Here is a 13551-nt window from a genome sequence, read left to right on the forward strand (position 1 = left end):
CTCTTTTTTATTTCACTTTACTGTGTCCTGTATAACTAACACCACCACCGCAGGTTTGTTACTGTTACTGATATATGTGATAGCAAGTTGCTGTTGGCAACTGCAATGAGTTGTGTGGACTGTGAACGCGGACTACAGCACTGTGTATGTCATGCCCATCCTGTGTGTGCTGCTCGCTGCTGTATCACACCCCTGGAGGTGAGGAGGAGCTGGGAGCAGCGCTGCCGAGTGCATGGAAACCAATCGGACACTGGCAGCTCCCTCCCTCTCCCGGCTGATTCAGTCCCTGATTCCTACACGGCGGATTCCTGGGACTGACTCACTGAGCCGGGGCTGATGCGGGCAGGAGACTCGGGACCTGGTGTTGCTGCTGCTGCTGCTGTGATTCCCTCTGGTTCCCTGTGCTCCACCTGACGGGCGTTGGGACACCGCGGGCACCTTACACAGATGTGGTTCATGGCCATGTGGGAGCTGCTGCGTCTGCCCGTCTCCGTTACTCTTCGCCTCATCTACAGCGGGCTGCAGGTAGGATTGCAGGGCAAAGCATTTACTTAGCATGGGCTAAGCTTCCCCGTGCTGTCTGGGAGATGTGGTGGGATGTCCCGGCAGGGCACAGGTGGCACTCAGTAACTTGTGCGATAGTTATGCCCACCCCACCTGCCGGAGCCAGCGCTCTGCTCTATAACGGGATATGGAGGCGCAATATAGTCTATGGAGGAAGAGCAATGTTACGATTTTATGAATTCTGTACATGCCAGGACAATAAAACATGCACCCCAGCCACGCATAGTTATGCCAGCCCAGGGGTCCCAGGTACAGTATACAGTATTTATAATACCAATGGTAAGAGCAACAGTTTCTTGGCTCCAAAAGCGTAAGAACTGCACTTTGGAGCATTCCAACCCTGAGGTGTGGAATGCGTTGACCATGGCATACTGATCACAGGGTGGGTGTTTTTTTTTTATTAATTGGTGAAAGTAGGGTTAATGTGATAGATATGAGTATGTACAGAAATATCCCGAGCATTCAGCTTGATTGCAGTGGTTTCCTGGTGTTAGAGTGCAAGTTGTGCAGGTGCCAGAGGCAGAGAAATCAGGGAGTTCCTGTGATGAGACATCGGGCCAGGATGGCAGAGTTGGCATGAGGAGTGGGGGCACTGCACTGATTGGCATAACTGAGCTGGCAGCCTGTGATTCCAAGTGTTACATGCAGCCAGTCATCACCTCATTCTGTCATTTCCAGGTCTGCTATTATGTTTAGAAAATTTTAAGATGCTACAAGTAACATATGTTATATTGCAAGACAGCCCCAGAATTATATTACCTGTCTCTTGTGCTTTGGTTCTTTGCAAAAGCAATTAGAAGAGCACAAATATTTATCATTGAACATTATCAAATGCCGAAATAATAGTAACAGGTATGCACTGTTCACTATGGGTTAATACAATGTTGGAGCAGGATAGTATATGTAGGAGGACAAGATGATTCCAGGTAATTTATCCAACCTTTGCGATAGATGGTGAACATGCCTTTACCAACCTTATACAGTAACTATCATGTTTATAGCACAGCTGGTTAGAAGCTGATTGGTGGATTAATATGGACAACTTCTCCACTTTATCTCTATTAGAGTGTGATATACTAATGGGAAAATGTGGTAAAAACCCAGTGTTTGGGGGTGTTACTGCACTTTACATATGTACTAAGCCCCAGAAGCTGGGTTTCCAATGTAGAGGGCAATGCCATAAGAAGCTGGCACTACTCTATAGAAGCCTATGGGCTTCTTACCACATCAGTTCTGTCAGATGGATCTGATCAGATCCCTCCCAGAATTCCCCACAGCTGCTGTGTCCTGCTGTGCATGACTTGGGGGTCATAAACCTGGACGTCCATGGACTGGTGGCCATTGCAAAGGGCAGCTCTTATCATTAGAGCTGCTTTATGCGATACTAATGTCTTATGTAAGTACAAATGCCGGTACCTGTTTCCTAGGAAGGCGCCCATCGCATACCGTATTTAGTGGTGCGCGATGCATCCGATGCGATCTTCCTGTTAAATTAACAGGAGTGCTTGTACAATGAAATATCGCATAGCATCGCATGCCAGCAAATGGCATGCGATGAGATTTTTAATTGTACAAGCACCCTGATGGGTGCTTACAATGTTAAATGCACCCCTATTGTCAACGCCACCCCCACTATCAACGCCAACCCGAAGTGTGGCGAGTCTGCGAGGGGCGGTGGTATGCGTCCTCCGACCTTTTCATACCCCCACTATCCACATCGGCGTGGGGTTGATTTTAGATAGTGTGGCGAGCGAGCCCGAAGCTATATTGCATGCGATTCGATTGCATAATATGCACTTCGATCAAAATCGGGGGCGCCGTGCTAGGAAACCCAAATGCCATTAGTATCAGTGCAGTAAGTGGCAAGATCAGGATGTTCTGCACAAGGTTGGTACATTCCACATTTGGGGGTGAATTTATTAAGTCCAGAGAGAGATAGAATTATGACAAATGGGCCCTACACACATAGCGACCCTGCTAAGCATTCTGAGCTATGCTAGATTGCTCAGAATGCTCAGCAAAATCGCACAGCACACAACAATGTTTCAGTGCTATGTGCTAAACGATCTGTCAGGGCCAGTGTTCGCAGCTGAGAACACTGGCCCTGATCCCTGCGATTAAGTATATTTTATCGCCAGGACGATAGTGATGTGCGGGACTGCGCATCTCTATCACTATGCCCCTACATACTGAGCAATGTAGTGGCGTTTTCTGAGCGATGTAATAACATGGCCTACCATCGCTACTTGTGTAGGTTCCAATAGAGTACTAGTTAGTCAGTTTGAATCTTACAGTTTACATGCTGGAGATAATTGTTTGGTACTTTATCTCTCAGAATTGTATCTTTTCCATCTTTGATATATAATCACCTTCATTTCTTGATGCATCTCCTCTATAGAGTTTTCTTATTTTTCACTTTGAAGTGGTAATTTCACAAAATAATTAAATTGACATTTTTTCACCTCTCATATTGAAGTTCAGCATATCTCCATCTAGTTTTGTAGTATTAGTAATACTAGCTAATAATGTAAATAGAGTTTTGCTGTAGCATCTAATCCCCTTATAATTACAACTTCCTCTTGTCTGAAAGTAAGCATATAAAGATCTGCTTATTAATCACATCAGGTAGGCTATTGTTACTGTTGGACAAAATCAGAGGATATTGGTTGGGGGTGGGGTGAGCAATACCTTCCACTTCTGTGGGCCTCTCTGCTCAAAAAACAAAGGTGCGAACTTTGTACCTGTGAAACTTGCATCATTTTCTTTCACAAATAACTTACATTTTATTACTTAAAAATCATAGTTTCCTGCTATCTATCATGTGAATCCATGAAAGCTGGTGATGAAATTCTTACCTACAAGAATCAGAATAATATGTGAATAATGTATCTCCTTGTTTAATAGTAGTGCACCTATGAGGACATATGAAGTATGAGGACACTGCTTAACATTAACGTAACATGTCATAAAGGTTATATGTGCTTCCCTTCTGGGATACATTTGTTGCCACATTCACCTGTGTTCTGCTCTTCATCAATAAAGTTATATTAGCATAAACATGGCAGTTACAGGGAACCAAGGTCAAGATCCTTAATCCTATTATTTGTAAAATGTTGCATAAAAAAGAGAACAGCTTCCATAATGTGGTTTATTTTGTGAGTCCTTTGACAATTAAAAACGTCCTTTATGATCATGAGTGACTGAAGTAACAAATATACTGTATGTAGGTGGCTCTTGAGGGATTATGTCTGTGTTGCACTTTATTGATATCGGAGCACTGCATGTAATAATGTAGGACTATCTAATGGTAAAGTGGGCTGGGGAAGACTGCACATTCTTCAAGAATAAATACAACGGGGCATATGTTATAGTGTCCAAGTTCGCTGAACTTACAGGATGCTCACAACCGGGTATTTTTTCAAGCAGCAATTATTTACAAGGCCTTGTAAATGATTGCCGCTTTATAAAATGTCTGAGTTTGTCCGGCATTCCACACCTCTAGATGATATTAGCCTAAAATGCCTATTAGGTAATAATATATGAAATTAAATTATTTTGTGATATTAATAATAAATTTGTTTTTCCATGCGTTCCATTTTTTGATGATGTATCTGATAAAATAAATTATTAAGTTTACCCACAGGAACTAAAAATTATATTGCGTAACTGCTTTGTACATTAGTTGTTCTGCATATATTTTCCCTCACCTTCTATCCTGCCTTTCTACACAATATATAAAATACAGTGTATGCATCCTGTTAGTTGCAACAGCGGACCCTACACTGATACTACCTCTGCTGCCTTCCCCAGTGCCCGTCAAGTATCTGCAGTGCTAGGCTTTGCCTATAACAACCACGTTTGAAGGGGAAAATTAAGTCCGTCCCAACTTCGGTGCCGCCAGGTCTTAATTAAGGACAAACCACTAGCAGGACAGAGAGGAAGGCAAACTAGCTGAGGCTTATAACAAAGAACACTGTCTCACAAGAGAGGTCTTTACCAAATGCAGGAACAACCAAATCGCAAAGCATAAAAGAACACCGGCGACTCCGTCGCAAGGATAAACATAACCAAAATTTTATAAATAATAAGACAAGATCTTCCACCAATGTGCAGGAGACCTAAAGATTAGTACTCATGACACCTGAGATGGAAATTGGCGCCAGAGACCAGTTGGAAATACACTGCTCACTCAGACAGGAAGCGTGGATACAAAACTTCTGTTGGACTCAAAGACCAAGACTAGGCCAGACCGGAACCTGCAACAGGCAGACTGCTGACCAAGGACAAGATAATCTAGGAGCTATCACCGGCAGGGCTGCATTGGCCTAAATCCCAGACAGCCAATCAAAGGATTCCTTGTAAGACCAACCCAAGAATCATAATTTCTCCAGCTGCACCTAGGCGCGCTAATCCCAATGTCCTGGCTGTTTAGCTACCACCAGAAGCAGAATCTCCTGCAGCCGCCTAGCGTTTCTGGTTGCCGGGCCAATGGCTGAACTAGGACGTCTGGAAGCGGAAGTGACGCTACCAGCAGCGTCTGTGATTTCCCGGCGAGTGGTTGAGTCTGACCGCTCAGGAGTGTAAGAGACTCCCTGATCCTGTTGCCTAGCAACTGCCAGGAGCCAGAGCATCCTATTCCTAACACATCCCTGTATGATATGATGTATAACATACCATCGTGATAAGGGAGACTGGCTGCAAGAGATATTCATACAAGCCTGTTTGATCTGCGATGTAAGGCGCAGGGGAACATGCCATGCATCGCAATTGCATAAAAAGTTCATGTGATAAGTCACTTTTCATGCGACCCATCGCAGGAATGCATCAGAATCGCACAAAAAGTGCCATAATTGCACTAGTGGTCTTTGGTTACTCCAGCTGTAATTCAGTGTTGGTGCTGGAGTTCATGGCATTCATATCAATTGAAACTCCATGGGCAGTTACAAGAAAAATGCCACATACAGTATATAAAACACTGGTTTTATATACTGTATACTGGTTTTTTTCCACTAAAAGGTGAATTTAAAAAGCACACTGGTAATCTGTCAGCCATTTGCTTTCATTGTCTCATTTTCTGTAAATCCATCAAAGTGAATTCCTGATTGGTTAAAATGGGCAACATGCCCCCTTCCAAAAAAAAAACCTAAATCAGTTTGAGAGATAACTAAATCCAAGGAGGTTAATGGAAATGGAAGTGCAACGGAAACAGTATCCTTTCTTCCCCGGAGGCTAGCAACCCTGTGCTCATGACTGCTGTGGCTTTGCATAACATCCTTAGGCTGTGGATACAAATGATGTACAGTCATAGTAGGAAGAGAAGGTAGAGCCTCACCTGTCATACTTGTAACCAGATATAAAGTGCAGGTTTTTAAAAGTGGATATGTATTGTCCATAACCAATCAAATTCTAGTTATAATTTATCTAGCACCTTCTTGAATATACTGTAACAGTTAGGAACTGATTATTGCTATGTGCAGCATCTCCACTTCTAAATACCCACACTATACCCCACCATCTTTGTTTTATTATCAGTTACAAAAATTTCAACATATTCCACCATTTGTGACTTTTGAGTGGAAATCCATCCAAGTTCACAGAGCAAACCGAATGTCTGTAGTTTATGTAGGCACTGTGGGCCTTATTCTACAGTAGTTCACTCTTTCTGACAAAATCCTTCTTCGATGGACATAACCATGTGCACTGCAGGGGGAAGATGTAAAATGTGCAGAGAGAATTAGGTTTGGGTGAGTTATTTTGTTTCTGTGCAGGGTAAATACTGGCTGCTTTATTTTTACACTGCAATATAGATCTCACTTTGAAGTAAAACCCCACCCAAATCGAATGCTATCAGCACAAGTAGCATCTGTTCCACCTGCAGTGCACATGGTTTTGTCCATCTAAGAAGGATTTTGTCAGAAAGAGTGAACTAGAATAAGGCCCTGAGTGCCTGCGCATATGCACTTGTTTTACTACTTGGCTGCCACTAGATGTATGTAAATGTATATCACATTTGTCATATGTGTTTTATTTCAGCTTGTTGCTGACGCAGGAGATAGCTTACTAGACACTCTGTTGGATCTTATTCATAGTAGTATTTATTGCGCATTGTTTTTGTTATGACATTGTGTTGAATTTGAATGCAGCATGCTTGCTGCTTAGTTTTCTGTTAAACTTTCAGACTCTGTAAATAAATATATTTAAAATAAATGAATTTATGCTATTGTAAGTTCTAAGCAAGCAGATAGTCAGTATTATTTTTAGTGCTCAAAATAACGTATGTTTTAACCTGTTACCTTCATTTATATCCTACCATGAGTACAGTTGCCAACATTTTAAAGTGTATTGTCAGCCCACAGTGCTTTTGATAAATGCAGGCTACATGCATTATTAGGGGAAAGTAACAAGTGTCATTTGGGTGATGATAAATGGCTGTAAATTTAGTGCCAATTTTATCATCCAAACTGCCAGATTCAATACCCAGCCGTTCAAATATGAATCACCTTTGTTGTGTAGCGATATGTAGCAGGTTTGTAACCCCTAAGTGGTCAATATTTTATCCCAAATAGTGTTAAATTGGTTCAAGCCACAGTCCCTATAAATGTCAGCATAAATCTTAAATCATCATCGGAGAAAGCCCTGATTTTTCTCTAGAGTTAGCCCTTTGTTAATTTAGAGAAGCGGGCATAAGCTTCAAACTTCTTAAATAGACCCCTCTATTTGTCCTATGGCTCCCAAATGTTTCCACACCCCATTTCCAGAAATATCACACAAAATAAAGGGGGTTATTCTAATTTAATCGGTCCCTAGCGTGTTCGCACGGGGACCAGTTTTTTTGCAAAGTTGACATCGATCAGGTCTTTCCAAGACATACCTGTAAATCACATCAGCAGTTTGATTTGTTTGTGCATCAATAAAATGGAAAATTACTTGATTTTGCCCCAATTCTGTAAAAACTTTTTTTGCAGTGTTTATGGCTTAACATTGTTTCAAAAAATAGTTCCCAGAGTATGTTGTTTAATGGCAGATAGATAAGGTAGGAGCAATACTCAGCACTGGTCCTTGCCTTCTATACCATTGAGAATTGAGCTAGCAGGTGATTACAAGTTTTCCCGGAAGGTCAAAGTTTTGTGGAACAGTAATCTCTCTAGTAATCATTCTGTAGTTGACACACCTGCAGCTATTGTTTGACTAAACTGGTCACGTCATCTGTTCTAATATTATTGTGACATTCTTATACACAGAGCACAGGTCTGATAAGTAAAGAAACATTACCAGAAAAATGAAAAACAATCAAAAAAAATATATAAGAGATTTATTACAACAATATAGTCTAAAGCAGGCTTTCCCAACCACGGTCCTCAAGTCACACCAACAGTGCGGGTTTTAGTGATATCCAGGCTTCAGCACAGATGGTTTAATCAGAATCACTCAGGTACTAATTAAGTCACCTGTGCTCAAGCCTGGATATCACTAAAACCGTGGTTGGGAATGGCTGGTCTAAAGTATTCAAAGTCTTTGCTAAAAAAAATTTTTTTCCTATACTGGGCATACACAGTGAGACAGTGATATTTGTATATAAGTTTCTTAATCTGTGTAACAATTTATGCATTACGCTTTACAAATGGAGCGTGCTTATCTAGACGTCCGGAGTGCCAAAGCAGTACATCTCGGCATGCCATTTGCTGAGACAGGAATGCGCCAGTGTCTCACACACTCATGCGTTCATTTCCATGAATGGGGTGCACAAGTAGTAGTAGTAGTAGTAGTAGTAGTAGTAGTTTGTTTATTAATTTATTTATAAGGCGCCACAAAGTGTTCGCAGCACCGTACATAGCAAACCTAAAAACAAATTACAAGGTAACGTACAGGGTGCGTTGATAAAATACAGCATAAATAGGGGTGTAGCTGGTAGAACTAAAATCAGCATCAATTCTGAAGTAGGTGTCGAAATTGTCAAGGAGACTGAGAATGAAGTAAAGGAAGGGAAGAACAGGACAGGAGCGCTGGTGAGGTTAAGAGGTAGGGTGAGTACGTGAGGAAGGAGGGCCCTACTCAAGAGATAACAGACTAAAAGGAGGTGGGTGGATGAACGAAAAACAATAAGTTAAGTAGGAATGGATGTAGGTGTAGGGTAGGCAGGATAGGAGGAGCGAAAGAGGTTAGGAGGAGGAGGGATAGGCTAGTCGGAAGAAGTAGGTTTTGAGGGAGCGCTTGAAGGCTCATTCCATTCTCTGTGATTTTCAGAGGGACGCAGGCGAGCTGGATAAGCGTGGCACCATCTGTATGTTTGGGCCTCTTTGTAAAGTCATTGTCCGTACATTCCTGTATACACAGACCGTAAAGAGTTATCATTCCCAGATAAATGAAACATTTTTTTTTAGGTGATTTTAGAAAAGACTATTAGATAATATCTGTACATAGTGCATTTGCTGCACAACCGAGGCTGTCTAGAGTGTGCGTGTGTGTGTGTGTGATTATTTTATTGAAATTAGCTGGGATTTGTTTAAAATATATTGATCATGAAATATGTTAGTTTCTCCTTCATTCATACTGTGTTCCATCAGTGTAATCTTTACAGTACAAATATATTAATGCAAAATAAATCTGCTTTTTACAGCAAAATAGAATTATAGCCATTTTTATTGTGCTGTCTGGCTTATGGGGTGTCTCATCCCTATTGCAGGATGGGTTTCCACCACCTAGAATAGCTGGAACCTCCTGCAGATATTATGGGAATTCATCTCTGCATGATAGTTACGTTTTAGCCGTATTTGTAATTTGTTCTTTCAACAGCTAATAATATCAGCATAAATGTCTCCTCTTCAGCAGTTTTCTTTCTGTGGCAGGCTTGCTCTGCGTGTCATATTAATGTCAGCATCATCTAGCATTGATGCCTGGAAATACTGCAGATATGTCCTTGCCATCAATTCTGCCTCAGGTTTTTGACCTGTAGTGATACATTTTGAAATCTGCCTACATTTCACAATGGACGACATTTATTAAAATTCATTTTATGCAGTAGAGCCGCTTGTCATCATCTGCAAGTAAACAGCAGGGAGTTTTCTTATGCAGATGGGGTTTTTGCTTCTGTCTTCTGTGAGACATTGTCGCTACTAGCTGGACAAGTCATATTGAATTAAAACCTTCCTATTATAAGATATGGCAGACATAATGTACCCCATTGGTTTCTCCCACAAACAGTCAAAAACAATTGTACTGAAATACATTCAGTACGGATGGTGTAATGGTTAGCATTACTGCCCCACAGCGCTGAGGTCATGGGTTAAATTCCCACCATGGCTCTAACTGTGCGGAGTTTGTATATTCTCCCCTTACATGCGTGGGTTTCCTCCGGTACTCCGGTTTCCTCCCACAATCCAAAAATATACTGGTAGGCTAATTGGCTCCAAACAAAATTATCCCTAGAATGTCTGTGTGTGTGCATGTACATGTGGTAGGTAATATAGATTGTAAGCTCCACTGGTGCAGGGACTGATGTGAATGTTCAAATATTCACATCAGTCACTGCCCCAGTGGAATATGTATGCGCTGCGGAATATGTATGCGCTATATAAGAAACTGTTAATAAGTAAATGTGCTCTTATTGACTACTTAGAAATAAGCTGCTTTTGCATGTAGACACAAATGCTGTGTACAGTCATTTCAATTTGTGTTTGGTCTCTTTTTAAATCTTAAGGGGGCATGCACTGTTGCGAGAAGTCGCACATGGGGCGATGGGAGCAGTGTGCTGAGCGAACTAGTTAAGCGCCATTGCTGGGGGCCATACACATGAAGCAATCCATGCTTCTACTGCAATGACAAGGAAAATATTGGCGCTATACCCAAAAAAGCACAGTGTCTTAAATATGAATTAGTTTAGGTGTAGAACATATAACCTGTCCAGCGATAGATGGCACAATACACAATAAAATGCAATAGAAAGTTAATATGAACAAACAATTTCTGATGCAATAAAATCCACATAGGATGTATATGAGCACTTGAGGGTGGGAAGGGTTAATGTCCATATATGTGAGAGATATAGGTAAATGCTCTCTGAAGCTTGTCTGTCTTTCCCTTCACCCCTATTTCATAAAAAATAAAGGGGGGGGGGGGAGACCTCCCTGTACCTGCAGTGTAGATACCGGACTGTATGTTTGTGGCTGTATTTCAGCAAAAGTCCAGTGTTTATGGATTCCTGGAAGCTCGGGCTCCTGGTTGAATTTGAGGTGGCAGAATCTTCAGACCCAATGGACTTATTGTAGGTAACAGGGTCGTGGTCCTCCCGAACTCCGGAGAAGACGATTGCTTAATGTACAAATTTGGCAATATGACACGTTTCCCCACCTCCGTGGGGACTCATGGCTTCTTCAAATATTTCAACCATGAATCCATAAACACTGGACTTTTTTTGAAAACTTTTTTATGAAATAGGGGTGAAGGGGGAAAAATATTTTTTTATTATGTCTGGCCAGACAAGCTTCAGAGAGCATTTACCTATATCTCTCACATAGGTGGACATTAACCCTTCCCACCCTCAAGTGGAATAATAGAGTGCTCATATCCATCCTATGTGGATTTTATTGCATCAGAAATAGTTTGTTCATATTAACTTCATATTGTATTTTATTGTGCATTGTGCCATTTATCACTGGCCAGTGAATTTTAGATTAATAAATAATGGTATAGTCATATATATATATATATATATATATATGTTGCGAATAGTCGGCACTGGCTCTCCTTAATTCCGCTTGCGGTGCCCGGACCTTTTATTAGGCCTGTCGTCAGGCAGTACAGTACAGATACTGTACTGCCTGACGACGGGCCTAATAAAAGGTCCGAAACGTTGCAAAGCACCTGTTTGATGTGATGAGCCTTTTTTGATTGAGTGCCGGAGATTGTGTATATATATATATATATATATATATATATATATATATATATATATATATATATATATTGTTTCCAGCGTGTCTTCTGTTTTTTCTGTGTTTCTACTGCAATGCTTGCAATTAACGGTGATAAACTATTGACAAATGACGTGCTTGTAGAAAGTGGCTAAAGGGCATTTGGCATCCAGCACACAGATGCCTGCTGCTCCATGTTTTGTCTGTTATGTTGTCATTGTCCTTCATACTCTTAAAATCTACTATAATCATCAATAATAGTGATACTAGTAGTACTAACAGTGTTATACTATTCTTTTTGTAGGTGTTTTACTGAGATCCAATGTCATGTTTCTTTGTTTTTGGTGACAATATTTTATTTTATCCTTAGTCCATTAAATTATACTTATGTTTAATAGAATTTGACAGCAGATAAGAATCACTTGGCCCATCTAGTAAACATGTAAGCCACACTGCACATGTGTCACGGTCTTGCAATGATGCAGTGAAGATTTATTTGTGTAATGATTTACGGTCAGCAACTGGAGCAGCAGAAAAAATGTAGGCGTGGCCACGTTTTAGGCTGAGACTGCGATCCCTCGTTCACTTAGGGCCTTATTCTAGTTCACTCTTTCTGACAAAATCCTTCTTAGATGGACAAAACCAATTGCACTGCAAGTGGGGCAGATGTTACTTGTGCAGAGAGAATTAAGCTGCGTACCCACGGTAAGATATAGTGCAAAATCTAGCACACTACCTAACTAGTTTTGAATAGTATGCTAGATAGTGCACTATATCTTACCGTGTGTACGTACTATTCGACGTACGATGTGCGCTCCCGCTGGTTGTCTGGTAGGGAGCTGCTCGGGTGAACATGCAACTCAATCTGGCTAGAAAGCATAAGATAGTGTAGTACATCTGTGATGTCATATCGTATATGATATCTTATGCACATTGTACGTTATTTTAAGCACAAATCTTATGCTTTTGACCACTGGGACTTTCCTGGGAAATCGTATACAATATCATACGGAACATAAATCGTACCGTGGGTATGCACCTTTAGATTTGGGTGGGGGTTTACTTCAAAGTGAGATCTATGTTGCAGTGTAAAAATAAAGCAGCCAGTATTTACCCTGCACAGAAACAAAATAACTCACCCAAATCTAATTATCTCCGCACATTTTACATCTGCCCCCTGCAGTGCACAATGTTTTGTCCATCTAAGAAGGATTTTGTCAGAAAGAGTGAACAAGAATAAGGCCCTTAGGGGTAGATTTATTAATGTGGGCTTAAGGTTCTTTATGGTCGCAGGATCGCTTCACCACTTTTTCGTGGTGAAGCTCACCTGCAATTCGCCCCAATTTATGTACAGAGTTGGCTTTGTTATGGGAGTGAGTTATCCCCTGCTGCCGGGGATATGCTGCCTCCCATAACATATGTGCGCTGCCGTCCGCCTGTCTGATCTGCGCATGCGCCGGATAATTTTTCTCGCAATACGTACCCGGCGCATGCACAGTTTTCCATGTTAGGCTCCGCTTGTTGGTCTCCGGCGGCTTCAGATTAAAACTGCGCATGCGCCGGGTAATGTTCCCAGGGAATGCTGTGTACCCGGCGCATGCGCAGTTTTAATCTGAAGCCGCTGGAGACCAACAAGCAACGCCTAACTTCATACACAGGAGACCCGCAGCGCCAGAAAATTCTGGCGGTATGCACTCCACGTTAATGGAGGAGCGCGTGGCTACCCGGACCCTTCATAAATAAGGTTTGAGCCAAGAGCTAATTTAAAATACTGAATATACGTTAGCCCTCCTCCCCCATAGCGGTGCACGCTAAGCACCCACAACGCGGGTGTGATAGATCAGGGGAAGCGCTATCCCCTGCCTTAGCACACGGGGAAAGCGCATATGCCCCTGATCGAATGTTAATAAATCTACCCCTCTGTTCTGTGCAACAATAGGGATACTCAGAACTTTCATAATCTATTGGTCTGCAGCAGATTTTTGCATTTTTTTATGTAACCTTTGAGATATGATGAGCCACTTGTGGGTGTCTCAAAACATATCCATGCAGCAGCAACATTTGCATATGTTGTACA

General features: G+C 41.6%; 1 protein-coding gene across 1 annotated transcript in view; it reads left to right on the forward strand.

The window, feature by feature from the left end:
- The first annotated feature begins 243 nt into the window (after nt 1-243).
- MET (MET proto-oncogene, receptor tyrosine kinase) overlaps nt 244-13551 on the forward strand; it is a 133723-nt gene continuing 120415 nt past the window's right edge. Inside the window, exon 1 of the mRNA XM_083182794.1 lies at nt 244-525. Within this exon, the coding sequence (XP_083038920.1) occupies nt 448-525 (78 nt within the window). The 5' untranslated portion in view covers nt 244-447. The remainder of the gene's footprint in view (nt 526-13551) is intronic.

The sequence above is a fragment of the Crinia signifera genome, chromosome 4 (genome assembly GCF_055691185.1).
Source record: "Crinia signifera chromosome 4, ASM5569118v1, whole genome shotgun sequence".
NCBI lineage: Eukaryota > Metazoa > Chordata > Amphibia > Anura > Myobatrachidae > Crinia > Crinia signifera.